We start from the raw sequence: 17581 nt of genomic DNA, 5'->3' as shown, positions 1-17581 counted from the left end.
AGCATATACTGTAAGTTGATGCCTTCCAAACCACTCACTCTTGCCCCATCTTCTCCCAGAGCTCCAGGCTCAATTCCAAATCTTGTGACATTCTTCCCTGCCCCCACTCCCCAGACTCAGCACATCTCACACTGAATTGGTGTCCATCCTCATAAGCCCACTATCCATACAGTGTGAGAGAGGACAACACCGGCTATGCAGACACCAGCTAGGAATCTCCTTCATCCCTCCCCTGCTTTGTCCTAAGAATTTCCCAAGTCAGTCTCCCCCTCCATCCCAATTATCCCAGGCCTGGTTCAGGCCCTTACAGTTTTCATCTGAACCACTGAAACAAGCTCCTTTTCTACACACCTATCAGAATGATCTCCCTCTCACACCTCAAATCTTTTAAAGGCTCCCTATCTCTTCCACAATAAAGGCCACCTTCATTAACAGGGAACACAAACCTTCTATGACCTGGCCCCTGAACTTAGCCAGCTCCACTCTGTACTGCTCCTTACTTTGTATATAAAGATCTAGCTGTGGTGAAATGCTGCTGACCCACCATGTGCACCAGGCCTTTCTGGCTTCTGCTCTCCCTGTCTGGGAAATGCTTCAGGCCATTCTTGGGCTAGACCACAGGCTTTCCAAGGTATAGTCACTCTAGCATCCTGGCATCTGAAAAAGCACATGGCTTTTAACTACTCTTGAATGACATTCCTCTTCTTCAGTTCAAATTTGTAAAATGTGTCCCTTTCCATTTCAAGTCCATTAAACACTTTTCAAATATACTCAAGGTCAGGTAAAAAACTTTTCATCAGGCCCCTTTTCATGTGTGCTGGTTTCTGTGGAATAAATAAAGTGTGCTTACAGACTTAGTGATCCATTGATGAAGGTAGTGATTCAGTTCACCAGGATAAACGGCAGAACGTGGGGAGTTCTACATTGAAGATATAAACATATACCCAATGAGGGCAGGAGTGGGGACACTGAATGCAGCTGGAGGCAGGCAGAGGGACAGTGACTGCACAGACCTTGAGGGACAGGCAGGGTGTGACCGATGGTGATGGGGAGGGATGACCCAGATGCAAGGCTGCTATAAGGACCGAAACAGTCCACCAGGCCATGGAGGTGCTGCTGCTGACTGCAGACAGCTGCCAGGGCTGCCCATCCCAAAAGGCAGCCCCACTCACCGCCTGAGTGACTCCGGAGGATAGAGACACATCGCCACTGCTCCACATTGGCAAGCTTACCACTGGAGCCGAACACGGTGCTGGGGCCGATGTACCTGTGTGAAAGAGGAGTCAGAAAGGCACTCCAAGCATACTCGAGGCACGGCACAGAGATGTCACTGCAGCATGGCTTATCATGGCAGACAGAACAAAGCAAACCAGACAATGGCTAGAAAGCATCAAATTGTTGAACAAAAGGGACTGATTAGGTAAGTTATGTTCCATGCACTTAATGAAATACTACATAGCCATCACAAATCTTGTGGTAAGAGACTATCCACTGTATGGGGAAATGTTCACCAAATATAATTAAATGAAAGAAGCAGGCCACAGGACATCCTATACAATATGAAAATATCACTATATAAAGAAAAAAAATACATGTAATATCGATATCATCTATGCATGGAAAATGGATCAGAAAGACACACATGAAAAATACCAAAATATTAATCATGGCTTTTTTGGATGGTGATTTTCACATACTTTTTCAGATTCCCAAATTATCTACTAAATTCATTATTTACATTGACTAAAGCAGCAAAGCCAACAGTCTTTTTAAAACTCTCTTGCAAAGCAGTCAAAGCCCGGGTACTAACTGCTTGCCATGCAAGCAGTCAGGTAGGTCCCCATGGAGGTGGTGCTGATACCACTGATGCACAGAGCCTCTGTTAACACACTCTGCTCCCACAGAACTCTTTATCAACTCACAGAAGGAGCTCACTAAGTGGGCCAAAGGAAATAGCACGCCTCTGCTCTCATGGCCACGGCCAAAGGGCCACTCTGGCTAAGCAGTGGGGTAGGGTCTGGTTCCCTAGTCTGACTAGCTTCCAGAGTCACCTGGGGAGCTGGTTATGGAACAGAGTCCCAGGACGCACCCCGAGACACTCTGCCTAGGTTTAAAGAAAAAGTTTTCTACGTGATGGTTAGTTCATTATGGGTACAGAGCAGGCACTTTCAAAGGGGGCTCCTTAGAGTCCCAGGGTGGGGCAGATAGAGAATGAGGTGAGTGGCAAAAAGGGCAGGCTCCAGATACCACCCCCCCCATTCCATCAGAGCACTTTGACTTTAACCTATTCTGTATGTTGGGAAATTTCATTTGAAGAGCAAAATAAACAAAGTTACCAATGTCAGCAATGGAAAGGATTAAATATTCCTTTTCAGGTGGAAATGCTGCAGGCCTGGGAGGGGGCGACTGAATAGGTCTCCAGGCAGGTGGGTGGCTTCTCAAAGCCCTAGTCAGGCCCCAGAGGCTCCAGGCCTATGTGTGCTTCCTGCTACTCAGGAAGTTTGGAGCTCTAGGGACTTCAGTGCCAGAATGGGGAAAGGTGACTGTGATTAAGACCAGCAAAGAAGCTTCTAAAAATAAAATGTGAAGAAAGGAAAATGATGCTTACGTAGCCCGCTTCCACACCATAATCAGTTTGTCATCTCCCCCAGAAGCTAAATACATCCCACTGTTTGACCACCGCACACAGTTCACACATGCTGGGAAGAAAAAAAAATAGGGTGATGAAAATCCAATAGTCATGCCCAATTTGCTTTATGCAGAGTCTGGCAAGATGCAAAGGGTTTATAAAACCTATTCTCTCTCAACTATTTAAGGCATCCACTGTGGGTGAGTCCCAGAAGAACAATCCAGATTAAATACTATCCTACTTGTACTGTACTTGTACTGTAATAACAAATAATCAGAACAGAGTTTGGCGAGGGGAAGTCTACATAACCTGAGAAGTGTTAGTGCTGGATGAAACAATCAACAGGAGGTGGATTTCCATGAAAACTTATAACTAAATCTCTATTTCAAAAGGGCTATCTCATGATGAGATGTGTTCCTGAGCAGGGAGAATTCCTGAAATGAGGGCATGTACTAAAAAGGCTGAGATGCCCTTCACAAAACTTTCAGGGGAGCAGCTTGTTAGAGCATAAAACTCTGACTTCATCCCATCTGTGGCCTTTTTAAATTTGGATTTTCCAAACTTGTCAGCACTGCAGGTTGACTGGTTCTGCACTTATAAATTAAGACCAGGAGAAATGCCTCCTAGGCCCCTGATGGGTGAGAGCGTCTGGGAGCACTCACAGCTCGGCCTTTGGGAACCCTGCAATACAAGGAACACTATCCAAGTTGTAGCCCACACATGGCCTGCGAATGACTTATGCTCCAAGTCAGAGGGCACTGAGGCACGTTGGGAGAGCAAGAACACAAAGAGCTAAGGAAGGGGACATAGCTGTTAATGGAGCATCTCAGGGAAGGCAGCTAGGTTGGAAATCAGAGCCAGATACAGTCACCCTGATGCTCAGAAGCAGGAAACTACGGCACTAAATATAGGAAAGGAAGCCACAACACTGTCCAACCATCAAAAGGATCCTGGCAGAGGGTCTCAGAGTGACACTGTGGCAATCTGAGACATTTTGGTGAGTTGTCTTTAAGATACCCTTCCCCAGAACCCTACTGCTTCCAGGTCGCTGGCCCCAAAGCCCCATGGAATCAGGCAGTAACGACTCATGAGCAGGAAATCACCAGAGGTACCTGCAGACTGTCCAAAGATGGTTCTGTGGGCGGGCCGAGTCTTCTGCCGAATAACTCACCCAGGTGTGCAGCCAACATCTGTGCCTTCAGACAGCAGGCCGAGGGGAGTTACCGCCGCACGGGGCCTTATCTTTCTAATTACAAACACATGTGCTAACCTTGGGCACTCTGCCAACACGCAAAGCCTGCAAAGGGCCACTCTGTAATACCTAAGTGATTGTCCATCTGGCAAAGCATCTTGGGAATATTTTCATCCTTCTCGTCATCCTCCTGGAGGACTGGAGACATATTCCAGATCACAACCTTCCCAGAATCCTGTCCTGGAATGAAGGAGCAGAAAAAATTCAATGTGCAAGAAGTAGAAATTTGATATTAACTCTGAGACACAGTCTTTACTTAGCTTTCATAAATCATAATGGACAAGATTGGAGGAGACTAAATTTGCATCATTAATTTAAGTTACAGAAAAGAAATGAAGAAAGATTAAGTGCTGAAGGGGGTCAAAAAGCATATGGATTTAGTAGTAGCGGGAAGCCAACCTGACTTTGAAAAGAACTCTGGACTAGAAATTAGGAGGGGACTGAGCTCTACTCTGTCCTCTACAACAGATCCCTCAGGAGCCCCTAGAAGGTCCTCATCCCTGCCCACGAACCAGACTTCTCATCTGTAAGTTGAAGAGCTGGAAAAACTGATGTCCCAGGACCCTTTCAGGTTTGTGCATGGGAACCCTAGCAACCAAGGGCAACAGCACATTCCTGCCAGTACTTTGATCCCTTTTCAGGTGCTGCCTGGAGTCAAGGGCAGCTCCTAGAGCTGACTGGATGCTTTGAGACCCACGTCTGAATGAAATGTGCCCTGTATACAGGAAAAAGCCTCATTATCTTCTTATCTGCCCTTTGCTGTCACCTATAGATGGGAGAGCAACCAAAAGAGGGCATTTATGGATCCTGGATCATAAGGTGATATAAAACCCAGCTAAAAAACTTTTATCTATGGGGGTGCCTGGGTGGTTCAGTGGGTTAAAGCCTCTGCCTTTGGCTCAGTTCATGATCCCAGGGTCCTGGGATTGAGCCCTGCATTGGGCTCTCTGCTCGGCAGGGAGCCTGCTTCCTTTCCTCTCTCTCTGCCTGCCTTTCTGCCTACTTGTGATCTCTGTTTGTCAAATAAATAAAATAGAAATCTTAAAAAAAAATAAAAAAAAATCTATGCATTTTGGCAATGATTTTTTCTTTTCTTTTGCAATGATTTTTCTTTCTAAGCTTTTCACCTACTGATAACTGATGAAAGTCTGGCCCCTCATTTAACTACTACAGAGGAAGAAACACCAATAAATGCCTACAAATGGACATGTCAGAATTGTCATAAGGCATACCTGAAACTGCCTATTGGCCAGTATATAAAAATATTTCCTAAACAGCTCTTCTTGATACTACATACTGAGAAGGGTAGGAAGGTATGTCTCTTCCTATGGATGAGGAAAAAAACCCTGTCCCCCAGCTTAATGCAGTAGTCATAGATGACATCAGTGGGTACCTTCCAGGTACAGTCCGTAATGTGCCGGAAGGAGATCAAAGGTCCCCTGCATACCCTTGCAGCAGGAAGCTCATAGACAACCCACCCTGTGGCCCAAGGGCCTAGAACTCACAGAAGCACTCTTCAGGTGCTGTCTAGGAAGGCCTTGGCCAGAGGAAGACACTGCTCTACAGTGAAGCTGTCAGGGGCTAAGATCTGTGGGAATGCCACCTTGTTCCATCATATATACATCTTGGTGTCCTGGCCTGAAAAATGACTGTCTTTCCAAGCAGCACTGTTACTGTGACACTGTAACACCGATGAAGCATGCTAATAATACTATGGGCTGTATTTTCAAATGGCGCAGGTGTTTTTACTTGCCCACAGCATACTTCTTCTCTAACTTAGCTGAATTCCTCTGAGCCCAGAAAAGGCCTTATAACTACATGACTAACTCAGTAGTTTTAGTTTAACCACTTCTTCCCCTTTTTCAGATGAGAAAGTACTGCCAGAACAAAGATGAGGACCTAACCTTGGCCTCAGGGGCTGGGGATCTATCCATGGGACCACCTGCCACTTGCCACCTTTAATAAACTGGGATTTGGGGATTCAAAATGATTTGAATATTAACCCAATAAACAGGAATTAGAAAGATACACCCACTACTGAAATATTTATATGGAGCAAGCACACTAGAGCAAAAAATAAGGGTTTTGAGATAACAGATTATAATTGTATATTTTAAATGGAGTCCTATCTATATCTAAAAAAAGAAAGTATTCTATCTTCAGCTCAGTGGGCAACCAGGAGAAGCAGAGCAAGGTGTCAGGACCGTGTGTGCTCCTTCTGTTACTCTGTGAACGTACCTTGTCCTCCAGTTGCGAATTTGGTCCCGTCAGGGTGAATATCAACTGAAAAAATTGGCTTTCCTGGAAACAAAGGGAAAACACACACACACAACATCTATCTTGGCTTGTATTCACTGGAGAATAGCAACAAAGTCAAAATGTTTGAAACAGTGGTTATTTGAGTAATATCTCTAATCGCTGCTCCTAGGAAAAAATAATAGGCTGCCGATAAATTCCTTCTAAGAGTGGAATGATCTAACAGTTTTAGTTAAAGTAGAAACTGCAGGAAGACTCTCCAAGTGACATTAAATAGCTGAGTCTCAAAGGGGAACAAAGTGTTCTGTCATTAGAACTGAGTCCAAAGATTGCTTGAGCATTTGCACAGAGGTCCAATAGACAGTAGCTGGCCACATTCTGGGGACACACATTTGTTAAAGCTATGATCTGTTTATGACAGCAGCTCTGACTTACAGAGCTACATCTTCAGCTACCTCTCCATCCCATGGACCCGCACTTGGCTGGCAGCCTAGACACAAGAACCCTGGCATTTCTGCCTTGCTGACAGCTGGGTAGGACCAGTAGCTGACCAAGACCACAGTTATCACTTCCCTCATCCTTCTGCTTCCAAAAGCCCTCCTATATATTTGTGTTGCATCGAAGTCTGTGGAGAGTCAGCTTTCTTGGCCTCTCCTATGGCTGAACTTCCTTCATAGGATGTGCTCTGTTCAACTGGAGGCTCAGTCCCTCCAGGGGGAAGAACTGTAGCTACTATTTCCTGGAGTCCCCACAGGGTGCAGACCCACACCAAGGGCCCATGAAGTGGTGTGGCTAGCTTGGTGGACCAGACTGATAAGGCGTCATGACAGCTTGAAACCCAGCAGACTGAAGTGTTGCTGGGGCCTGGTCCCTGTGGCATTTGTCGGGCTAACCAGTCTGCTTCCATGCTAAGAGTGGCATGTCAATTGTTGTCAAGTTTATCACCATAACCTCAGCTTCTAGCAAAGGCCTGATAAGTGGTGGCTCAGTAACATTTATTCAGTGACAAATCAGATGCATGACAATAGACTGAACGTCAGCAATCACTAATACAGACAAGGTGCTGCTGCCAAGGAATCTCTTGGTTGAGGATGCTGTCTCCGTTACCCAAGGAGTTGGCATGGACACCAGAAGGAGGGCTACCAGCTCTAGAATCACATGATGGCAAGTGGAGATAGGGCAGGGTGGGGCAGGAGCAGGCGATGGCGCCTAAAAGCTGAATGTCTTGCCAGGATTACTGTCCAAATACGGAAAATCAAATACTGGTACCCAAAAAGGCAATGGCCAGTGTGGGCCCCAAGGAATAGAAGCTCACTTTATCTTCTTCCACAGAGCCAAACCCCTAACAGGCAAACCGAGCCTGAGCTTCCACAGACAAGAAGTGTGCTCTCCTTCCTGTCATTACACAGTAGGGTGAAACAGCTGTGTAAGGACACTAGCAAGCAGGTGTCCCAAATGCAAGGGCCCTATTTTGTCTCAGAGAACAAGTAGAAACCCAAACAAAGTTGGAAATTGCATCACATACTATTTCATCTCTATTACTTACTGAAATTCAAAACAACAAAGGCTACTATAGCAGGACCCTGCCATGCTGGCAGCTCTAGCCAGGTTCCCCAGACCCTCAGTCACCTCCAGGTCCACACCTAAGAGCCAGAGCTCTACAGTGACAGATCAAGTTTAGCCAAACTGCTACTGATTGCCTTCCTCCAGGACTCTGTCCCCCCATAGGTAGTCCGTCTGCTCTATGACGTGTTGAATAGGAACAAAACCGCTTTGGTCTTTTGTTCTCTTTGGTTATGAATAAATTTGCACCAGTAGCCCTGTTAGCAAGTTAGTTTTCAAAAACTTATTTGTGTTGGAAAAGTGAAAATGTAATTGCTGGGGAGCCAAGACTGACTTATTTTGTGAACCAGAACTCCTTTACTGTAGAAGCAGGCAGGAAAGGCTGAGAGGGACTGGTGTGGCAACTTGCAAACCCAATGACGACATTTCAATTCACAATCTTTGTAAGAAAATGATGTTTCAACCTGAATCTTGACATTAAAGTATATGTTTACAAAATTGCCAGTTAGATAAGTATGTAAGACGATTATCGTTCCAATTTTAGTATATGTGCTGCCGAAGCGAGCACAGTATGTAAGACGATTAAATAGAAAAAAGACATTCACAGACATTTTCTTCCATGTTATTTGAATGTGTTGTTTCTGGTGGACATGTCAAACATTTCACTGTTTTTTAGTAGATCAAAAATAAATGACAACTAGTGCAAAAAAAAAAAAATAAAAAAAAAGGAGCACAAACATACGGGAAATTCAGCCCTGGTCTGCCCTGAGCATTCACTCCGAGGATTCCCAAGACAAGCCCCAACACAGCTTGGCACTCTATATAGCCTGGAAGGAGCCAGAACCAGCAGTGGAGCACACTTACAAGGACCCGAGGAGAGAGAGCTATTGCTATTCTTCCACAGTCCAGATGGGCAGACCCTAATTAGCCCCATCTTCGCCTTCAAGATAAGAATACAGAAAACTATGTACAGTAGGTAAAAAGAAGGTAGGGACTGAGAATACGGGTAAGAAAGACTGGAAGTGTTAACACTGGTGTTCCTATGCCTATGCACTCAGACTTACACTGGCACACCATGCCCTTGCTGGGTCAGGTGGTTGTCTCGTGTGTTAAGCCAGAGAGCCTGACACACTGCTGCTGAGAATGTGCCATACTTTCCCAGAGGCTGAGGTCCTAGGAGGGAAGCAGTAGCAAGAAAGTGGGTTTCTTGACCATCTGGGGCACGACAAGTGCCTGACAAGGAAGCCTCAAGAAAAAATAAAGGACAATTAGGGCTATGAGCTGTGCAGACCACGGCGTCTAGTGCTGAGAATGAGTTGGGACAGCCCCCGTAGGTGCCAGCCAGCTACTCCTTCCGGGAGAGGCAGAGCCACAGTGGGGTAAGCCCTGTGGAGCTCTCCTTCCCAGTTCATGACACACTCTACTAAGCGTCTGATGTGGCCCCTCAAGCCATGCAGGCAGCACAGTCCCGGGTATTCTCTAAATCTCACACCACCTGGTGAAATGGATGGTTCTGACATCCTGATTTGACAGAGGGGGAAACCGAGGCACAAAACTTAGGGAAGTTGCCCAAGGTCATGCAGCTTGAGGGGGCACACTGGATGCTCAGCTTTTTTTTTTTTTTTTTTTTTTTTTTTTTTTTTTAAATTTTATTTATTTATTTGAGAGAGAGACAGTGAGAGAGAGCATGAGCGAGGAGAAGGTCAGAGGGAGAAGCAGACTCCCCATGGAGCTGGGAGCCCGATGCGGGACTCGATCCCGGGACTCCGGGATCATGACCTGAGCCGAAGGCAGTCGTCCAACCAACTGAGCCACCCAGGCGTCCCTGGATGCTCAGCTTTAAGTATATAATGTGCTGCCCCTTCAGATGAAGCTGGGAAGGGACATGCCTGGACATGCTGGGAGGCCTTTGATGACACTGCCTGGAGGGAAAAGATTCAAAGCCCACAGGTGAAAGGTGAAGTAGGGAGTCAGAGGAAGAGTGAGAGCTGTGCACACATGTGCAACTTGTCCTGATGACCTGGACATGGCCTTGGACTTGCTATACTGAGCTTCGATCACCCCGGACACCTCAGTCCCAAGGCCTGGGGAGACTGCTGCCTGGCTAGGCTCTGGTGAAACACATCTCTCAGGACTCCTGCCTTTGCAAGCTTCCCTTTCCTTGAATTTGGATTGGCTCTGTGATCTGTTTTAACTAAGAAAATGTGACTGAAGTGATGCTGCTCCACTTCTGAGATTAAGCCTAAAGAAGGTCCAGCAGTTCAACTTTTGCCCTCTGGAGGAAGCCAGAGCCCTATGGCATTTGTCTGGCTCCAGTGATCAGGTGGTTGCCATGTAAGAAGTCCACGTACCCTGAGGTCACTGTGCTGAGACCCCCCACAAGCTGGCCAAAGAATCCAGGGTCAAAGGGTCAAAGAACCCAGACAACAGTGAGAATGAGAGCCCTGAAACAGGACCCAGGGTGAACTGTTCTGGCCCCAAACTATTCCAGCCATCCCAGCAGATACAGTGCAAAACTAAGATGAGCTGTCCCTGCTGAGCCTGGCCAGGTTTCACAATCACAAACAAATAATAAAATAGCTATTGTTTTAAGCCAGCAAGGTTAGGGGTAGTTTGTTATGCTAATTAATTCAGTTTCCTGCCTAGGGCAACTGGAGCTACATATTTGTCATTTTCACCAAAAAGGTTCTAGCTGACTCAGCTAGAGTCTTGAGAAGGCCATCCATCAGTGGGGAGCAGGCACCTGGCCACAGGAGAGCTTTTCAGTTCCGTAAGTCTGTGAGACATTGTATTATATGCCCCTCAAGAAGCACATTGAAATGACTTATATGCAAGTCAGAAACAAACCTGACTCCACAAGAGCACACAGAGCAGAGCCTAGGTAAGCAGAGAAGCATTGCTGCACAGGTAGCCATCACAGCCCAAGTCTTCCCCACCACACCCACTCATAGCATCGATGGGATCTTTTCTCATCCATCCACCTTTGTGGTTGTCTATGAGCCTGCTATGGGACTAAGCTGAGGAAAGGTAAAGCCAATAAAGGTTCAGCCCTGCCCTCAGGAAGCTCCCAGGGATGGGTGTCTGCACAGGTGGAAAGCTACCTAACTCACCCTGGGCTTTCTACAAAAATCACAACTGAAGTGAGTCCCAAAGTCTGAGGAGGAGTCAGCCAGAAGAGTAGGGAAGGGAATTTCAGGCAGAGGGGACATGGCATAGAATATAGAATAATTGTGACAAGCTGCTGCAGAATGTGGGGGAGAGGAGGCTTGGAGGATGGGTAGGGCCTAGCAAGACACTGCTGAGGAACACAGACCTTCCTTTACAGCTACCTCTGAAGCAAGGGAATGCTAAGGTCAGATTCACATTTCAGCACCACATAGCTGCGTGGAGCATGGGCTTTTGGTAAGACCAGAGGGGGCCTCAAGGCTCCAGAAGAAGGCAGAAACAAGGGCAGGGAACAGTCCTGGGTGTGAACAATGAACATGCCTCGGTAGAATTCTTAGCCATGCCACTCAACAACTATGCAGCCTTGAGTAAGTTACTGAATGCCTCCAAATACCAGTTTTCCAATCTGAATGGTGTGGAAGACACAGTCACCCTTACAAGTACCTTCTCAGAGAGATTAAGATGCTGTGCCACATTGCCTCGAAGATGCACACATTTCACATGTGAACATTTCTAAGATCACAATGTACTTTGGTGAAAGGTGTGACTGGGGTAATGTTTCCTTCTGTAGAGATGCGCCACAGAGTTGATGAAATATGGCTACTCAAAGCCACCAGCATGGTATTGACTCCCTACTTCTTTCCAGCACTAGACTCTTCAGTCTAAGGAATATAGCGGTTCACATACCCACAGTAGGAACAGACCTCTTTTTTCTAAAGGGCTCTTTGAGGCAGAGTAGAGGAAAAGGATCTATGGTCTGATTAGTTAGAGAACTTTTCCTGTGGCACAATGTTAAAGATGAATTTCTAACTGCTTCCTGCATTCCACCTTTCTTTGTACAAAAACAAAGACAAGGGTGCCTGGGTGGCTCCAGTCACGATCTCAGGGTCCTGGGATCGAGGCCTGCATTAGGATTCCTGCTCAGTGTGGATCCTGCTTCTCCTCCCTCTGACCCTTCCTCTGCTTCTGTTGTTTCTCTGTCAAATAAATAAATAAAATCTTAATTTTTGTTTTTTAAAAATAGAGACAAAAGAAAAATTAATCCACTCCCTGGGCCCTAGAGCCACCAGGCAATTTCACATCCTCAAATGAAGTGGCATGTTTTCCCTGCACACCTACCAAAGCCCATTCTCCTTGGGGACCTGCTTTTAGGTGACCCCTCTTGGACACCTTCTTGCACCCCTCCTCAGACCACACAGAGCACCCTCCTGTCACTCTCTCCCCGGAACTGTGATAGTTGGCCATATTCCCTGCCTGGGGGTTGCTGATCTGACAACTGCAGCATGAATACTCTCTCTGGCAGGAATAAAAATTAAGGTACAGAAGCTGAATTTTGACAGGGCGTGGTCAGACAGCATCCTCCTCCTTGGTATCTGGGTAAAAGACTCCTGGAGGAGGCCCAAATGTGGAACTTAGTCTGAACAGAGAAGACTGGCCAAAGAGAAGCAGGGAGGGCCCAAACAAGAATGGCTAGCACTCTCAGTGGCCTTCAGATCTTTGGTTTGTGCTCCTGTCTTTGAGTCTTTATGCTCCTGAAAGCTCACTGGGCAGATCCAACTGAACATCTGTGAGTACATACTGCTGGAATGGAAGCTCAGGGGAACCTGAGCCCTTTGCCCACTGTACATTGTTCCTGGAAGGGCTTATCCTATACACCCCATTAACACTCACTTTTAACAAATGTTGGTGAACTTGTAACAAAATATGAAACATGGGAAAATGTTTAAAACATTTATTAAGTGAAAAAAATTACAAAAGAATATTAAAATATAAGGTGGGTGCAAAGGACATGATCTTCTATGCAGAAAACCTTAAAGAGTCCAGAAGATAAATTTAGTAAAATTGAATGACACAAAATCAGCAAACATTAGTTGCATTTCTGTACATCAAGTGAAAAATCTAAAAAAGAAACCAAGAAAACAATTCCATTTAAAATAGAATAAAAAAATACTTAGAAATAATAAACGTAACCAAGAAGGCTAAAGACACTAAAGACTAGAAAACAGTGCTGAAAGAAATTAAAGACACAAATAAAAGGAAAAAGTCTTGTCTTCATAAACTGGAAAACTTAATACTGTTAAGAGGTCAACAATATCCAAAGCTCTACAGATTTAATGCAATCCCTATCAAAACTACAGTGATTGGATGCTTGGCTGGCTCAGTCAGTACCAAGGGTGCAAATCTTGATCTCAGGGTTCTGAGTTCCAGCACTGTGTGGGGGGTAGAGTTCACTTGAAACAAAACAAAACAAAACAAAACAAAAACCAGCAATGGCATTTTTTGCAGAAATAGAAAACCCATCCTATAATTTCTTATGGAATCTCATGGGACACTGAATAGCTAAAAGAATCCTGAAAAGTAACAAAGTTGAAGTCTTACACTTCCTGATCTCAAAACTAACTACAAAACTACAGTAATCAAAACAGTGTGTACTGGCGTAAGACAGACATATAGACCAGCATAGCAGAATAGAGAGCACAGAAACAGACATTTCTCCAAAGAAGATATACAAATGGCCAATAAGCCTGTAAAAAGATGCTCAACATCATTAGCTACCACAAAAATGCAAACCAAAACCAGAATGAGATTATGACCTTACATCTGTTAGGTTGGCTACCATTAGAGAGAGAGAGAGAAACAAGTGCTGGTGAGGATGTGGAGAAAATGGAATCTTGTGCACCAATGGTGGGAGGGTAAAATGTCACAGCTGCTATCAAAAACAGTATGGGCATTCCTTAAAAAAATGAAAAACAGAATTTCCCGTGGTCCAGCAATTCCACTTCCAGGCATATATCCAAAAGAACTGAAAGCAAGGTCTTGAAGAGATATTGTACACCCATGTTATAGCAGCATTATTCACAACAGCCAAGAGTAGAAGCAATATAAGTGTCCACTGACGGATGCATGGATAAGCAAACTGTGGTATATATATAATATATACAACAGAATATCATTCAGCCTTAGAAAGGAAAGAGACTCTGATGCATTCTACAACATGGATGAACCCTGAAAATGTTGTAATTAACATAAGCTAGTCACAAATAATACATGGTGCCACTTAAATGAGGTCTGTAGAGCAGTCAAATTTATGAAGACAGAAAGTAGAGTGGTGGTAGGGAGAATGAAGAGTTGTTGCTTAAGGTGTATATAGTTTAGTTTCACAAAATGACTAAGTTCTGAAGACTGGTTCCATAATAGTGACTTCTCAGTATGCGGATACACTCATAACACTACTGATTTATACACTTGAGAGACGGTTAAAATGGTAAATTTTGTGTATTTGTATATTTTAACATAACTTAAAAAACTTAAAAGAATGCTAACTAAAACCAAACCTAACCAATATATCTATATATATCTATATAACTCTACTCACCTACCAACCTACCTACCTACCTATCTATAAGGTACAGAGGCGTGGAAGGGTTATAAAAGGATTAATTAGAACTGCTCGGTGTCTTGACTATGGTAGTGGATACATGAACCTATACAAGTGAAAAATTGTATAGAACTAAACACCAGGGGGGCGCCTGTGTGGCTTAGTCAGTTAAGCCACTGACTCTTGATTTTGGCTTAGGTCCCGATCTTAGGATCCTCCAATCAAGCCCTGTGTCAGGCTCCGTGCTCAGCATGAAACCACTGCTCCTTCTCCTGCTCTCCCAAATAAATAAAATCTAAAACCAACCAACCAAACAAAAAACCCAGAAACCCAAACAAACCCTAAACACGTACCCAAACACAAATGAGTATAAATACAAGTGGAGAAGTCTGAGTAAGACAGATGGATTGTTTCAATATCAATGTCAATGTAATATTATGTTGCTGTTTTATAAAATGTTACCAGTGGGAGAAACTGGGAAAAGAGTACAAAGAACCTCTTAGTATTGTTTCATTCCACTATGTGTAATCTACAACTATCTCAATAATAAATAAATAACTACACACATATACATGGTCTAACTATATCTCTGTATAGTAATATATAATAAAAGCAAATATCAAAACATCAGTGGCTGTCTATAAAACTGACTCCTTATGCAGGTGGTAACATGCAAATCTGCAACTAGCCATCTCTCTGGAGAGATTTGCACCTAAGCACTCTTAACGAGCAGCTCGCTTCTCTATCCAGCCATGTGTAGACATTTCACCTTCAATTTCTTTACAATGGAACTCCTGATCTTCTGGCCTAAACCTGCTCCACCCATCATCTCCCCATCAGCAAAGATCATACTGGGGACAGGGGAAGCCAAGAGGCCCAACATAAAAGCCCCACTCCCCATGACTTTTCCGGCCTCATTTTCTGCCTCCTCCCCCAAACACTGGCCCCATGCCCTGCCTTCCCTCTGTTCCTAGACTGCACAGGAGTGTTTCTATCCTGTGCCTTGCACTGGTTCCTTCCCAGATACACATTCTTTTCTCACCTCCTTTCAGTCTTTGCTCAAATGTCGCCCTCTCACTGAGGCCTGCCCTAACAACCCTACCTGAAAGTACTACTTCCTCAACTTGGCACAACCAATCCTAATTCTCATCTACTTTTGTCTTAGCAATCTCTTACACACTGTATAATTTCCTTTATTGCATGTCTGTCTACCCCAACCATCAGAATGTAAACTCCAGGAGCTCAGGAATTTTTGCCTGTTTTAGTCACAGAGTCACCGTGGTACCTAGAGCTGTGGCTTGGCAAACAGTAGGCACTCAATAAATACTTATTATTAATGGCTGGAGAAAGACTGCAGCAGAGACCTAAAATTCAAAACACCTTCATTGTCACTAGGATCCCAATCTTTGAAAGACAGGCTCCTCATCTCCTGAAGTGAGGACTCAGATATTTCCAAACACCTGCAAGTGGGAGGCATGGCCCTGGCCTGTCACAAAGCCATCTGCTGCTGGTATCTCTACCAATTTCAACCACAAAGACTTCTTAAGCAAGCCCTACCAGGATGACATCTCATAGATATAAGGTGGCTGAAAGATTCAAAACACAGCACAGGAAGGAAGCTGTAGCAATCATGCAATTATTTTGTTTTGTTTTGTTCTGTGTGTGTGTGTGTGTGTGTGGATGTGCATGTGTGTGCTGCCACAAACTAAAGTAAAAGAAAGTCACAGGTATATCATTTATGAATCTTAATCACTTCTCTTGCAGCATGTGCCAATGTGTAACCTAGAAAGTTTTGGTAACAGTCACTATTTCTTCATACTTTTTTTAAAAAAAGATTTTATTTATTTATTTGTCAGAGGGAGAGAGAGAGCACAAGCAGGCAGAGTGTCAGACAGAGGCAGAGAGAGAAGCAGGCTCCCCGTTGAGCAAAGAGCCCAACGTGGGACTTGATCCCAGGACCCTGAGATCATGACCTGAGCTGAGGCAGCAGCTTAAATGACTGAGCCACCCTGGCGTCTCTTCCCCTTTAGTTTTACAGAACAGAGATATTCTTTACAAGTTATCTGCAAAATGGATTTCTCCAAACATCATCATCTCTTCTATACAGCTCCACTCGAAAATTAAGAGCAATTAAAAACATTTCTTTGCGGGCAGGGAATGTTAGTTATCTGTTTAACAATTAAGAAAATAACACTACAGTTAATAACACTGTATCCCATACTTGAAAGTTACTAAGAGAGTAAATTTTAAAAGCTTTCCTCTCAAGAAAAAAAAAACCTGTAACTATGTACAGTGACAGATGTTAATTAGACTTACTATGGTGATTATTTTGTGATACATACAAATATGCAATCATTATGCTATACACCTGAAACATTAATGCTATATATTATACCTCAATTTAAAAAAGGGGGGGTGATGGAGAAAATAACGTACAGTCTTATTTAAGTAGAAAATACAAAGCAACATTTTACCCATTTGTTATATGTGCAATGCGAAGTCTGGAGGGAGGCCATACAATAAAACCACTGAATGTGCTACAGTATTAGGGATTTGGCTAAGGTCTTAAAGAACGTAGATACTTTTGGGGCGCCTGGGTGGCTCAGTGGGTTAAGCCGCTGCCTTCGGCTCAGGTCATGATCTCAGGGTCCTGGGATCGAGTCCCGCATCGGGCTCTCTGCTCGGCGAGGAGCCTGCTTCCCTCTCTCTCTCTCTTTCTGCCTGCCTCTCCATCTAATTGTGATTTCTCTCTGTCAAATAAATAAATAAAATCTTAAAAAAAAAAAAAAAAAAGAACGTAGATACTTTTACATTGTAATATGTACACTAAACAAAATATGTTTTTAAAAGCACCACGTTATCCATTTATTTTTTCCAAATGGTCTCAAAGACTATATAAGGAAAGTTTTAGCATTTTCTAATTTTCCCTAAATTGAACAGGTATTCCTATAATATGAGAAATAATTTTAAGTTCCTAATCACAAAATGCTTCATTATCCATATCCACTCATACACCATTAGACAGATGTATCCTAGTATAATTATATATGGCAATGGTCTCTGGCCAAAATGTAGGTGTTTGTCCTATTCCTTAAAAATAGCTCTAGAATGGAGTTCTAGTATTTTCAAAAGGGAGAAGGTGAAGAAGCCATTTATCAAATGGGACCCTGGGGGAAGCCCTGTGTGGTGGCCTCATTTAGGCAACTTCGTCTAATTGAATCCTGGCTCTTCTGCTCCGTCTACTCTATTCTCTTACTGATCTCAGTGGACAACAACCCTGCCCTTCACCCCCATGGGAGCCACCCCATCTTACACCCCACATTCTACCCTGGTGACT

General features: G+C 44.2%; 1 protein-coding gene across 5 annotated transcripts in view; it reads right to left on the bottom strand.

Moving 5' to 3' along the window:
- The window catches only part of LOC131811859 (protein HIRA), an 85357-nt gene that overhangs the window by 60879 nt on the left and 6897 nt on the right, over positions 1 to 17581 (bottom strand). For 2 of the 5 annotated variants that reach the window (XM_059140819.1, XM_059140821.1), the window contains exons 2-5: positions 6120 to 6182; positions 3951 to 4061; positions 2609 to 2699; positions 1173 to 1267 (exon numbers count right to left, since the gene is read on the bottom strand). In XM_059140819.1, coding sequence (XP_058996802.1) covers positions 1173 to 1267; positions 2609 to 2699; positions 3951 to 4061; positions 6120 to 6182 — 360 coding nt within the window. The other 3 variants (XM_059140822.1, XM_059140820.1, XM_059140823.1) reach the window with 2 other exon arrangements.

Source organism: Mustela lutreola, chromosome 11 (genome assembly GCF_030435805.1).
Source record: "Mustela lutreola isolate mMusLut2 chromosome 11, mMusLut2.pri, whole genome shotgun sequence".
NCBI lineage: Eukaryota > Metazoa > Chordata > Mammalia > Carnivora > Mustelidae > Mustela > Mustela lutreola.
The sequence above is the reverse complement of the archived record's forward strand: the minus strand, read 5'-3'. Positions and strand labels throughout refer to the sequence as shown.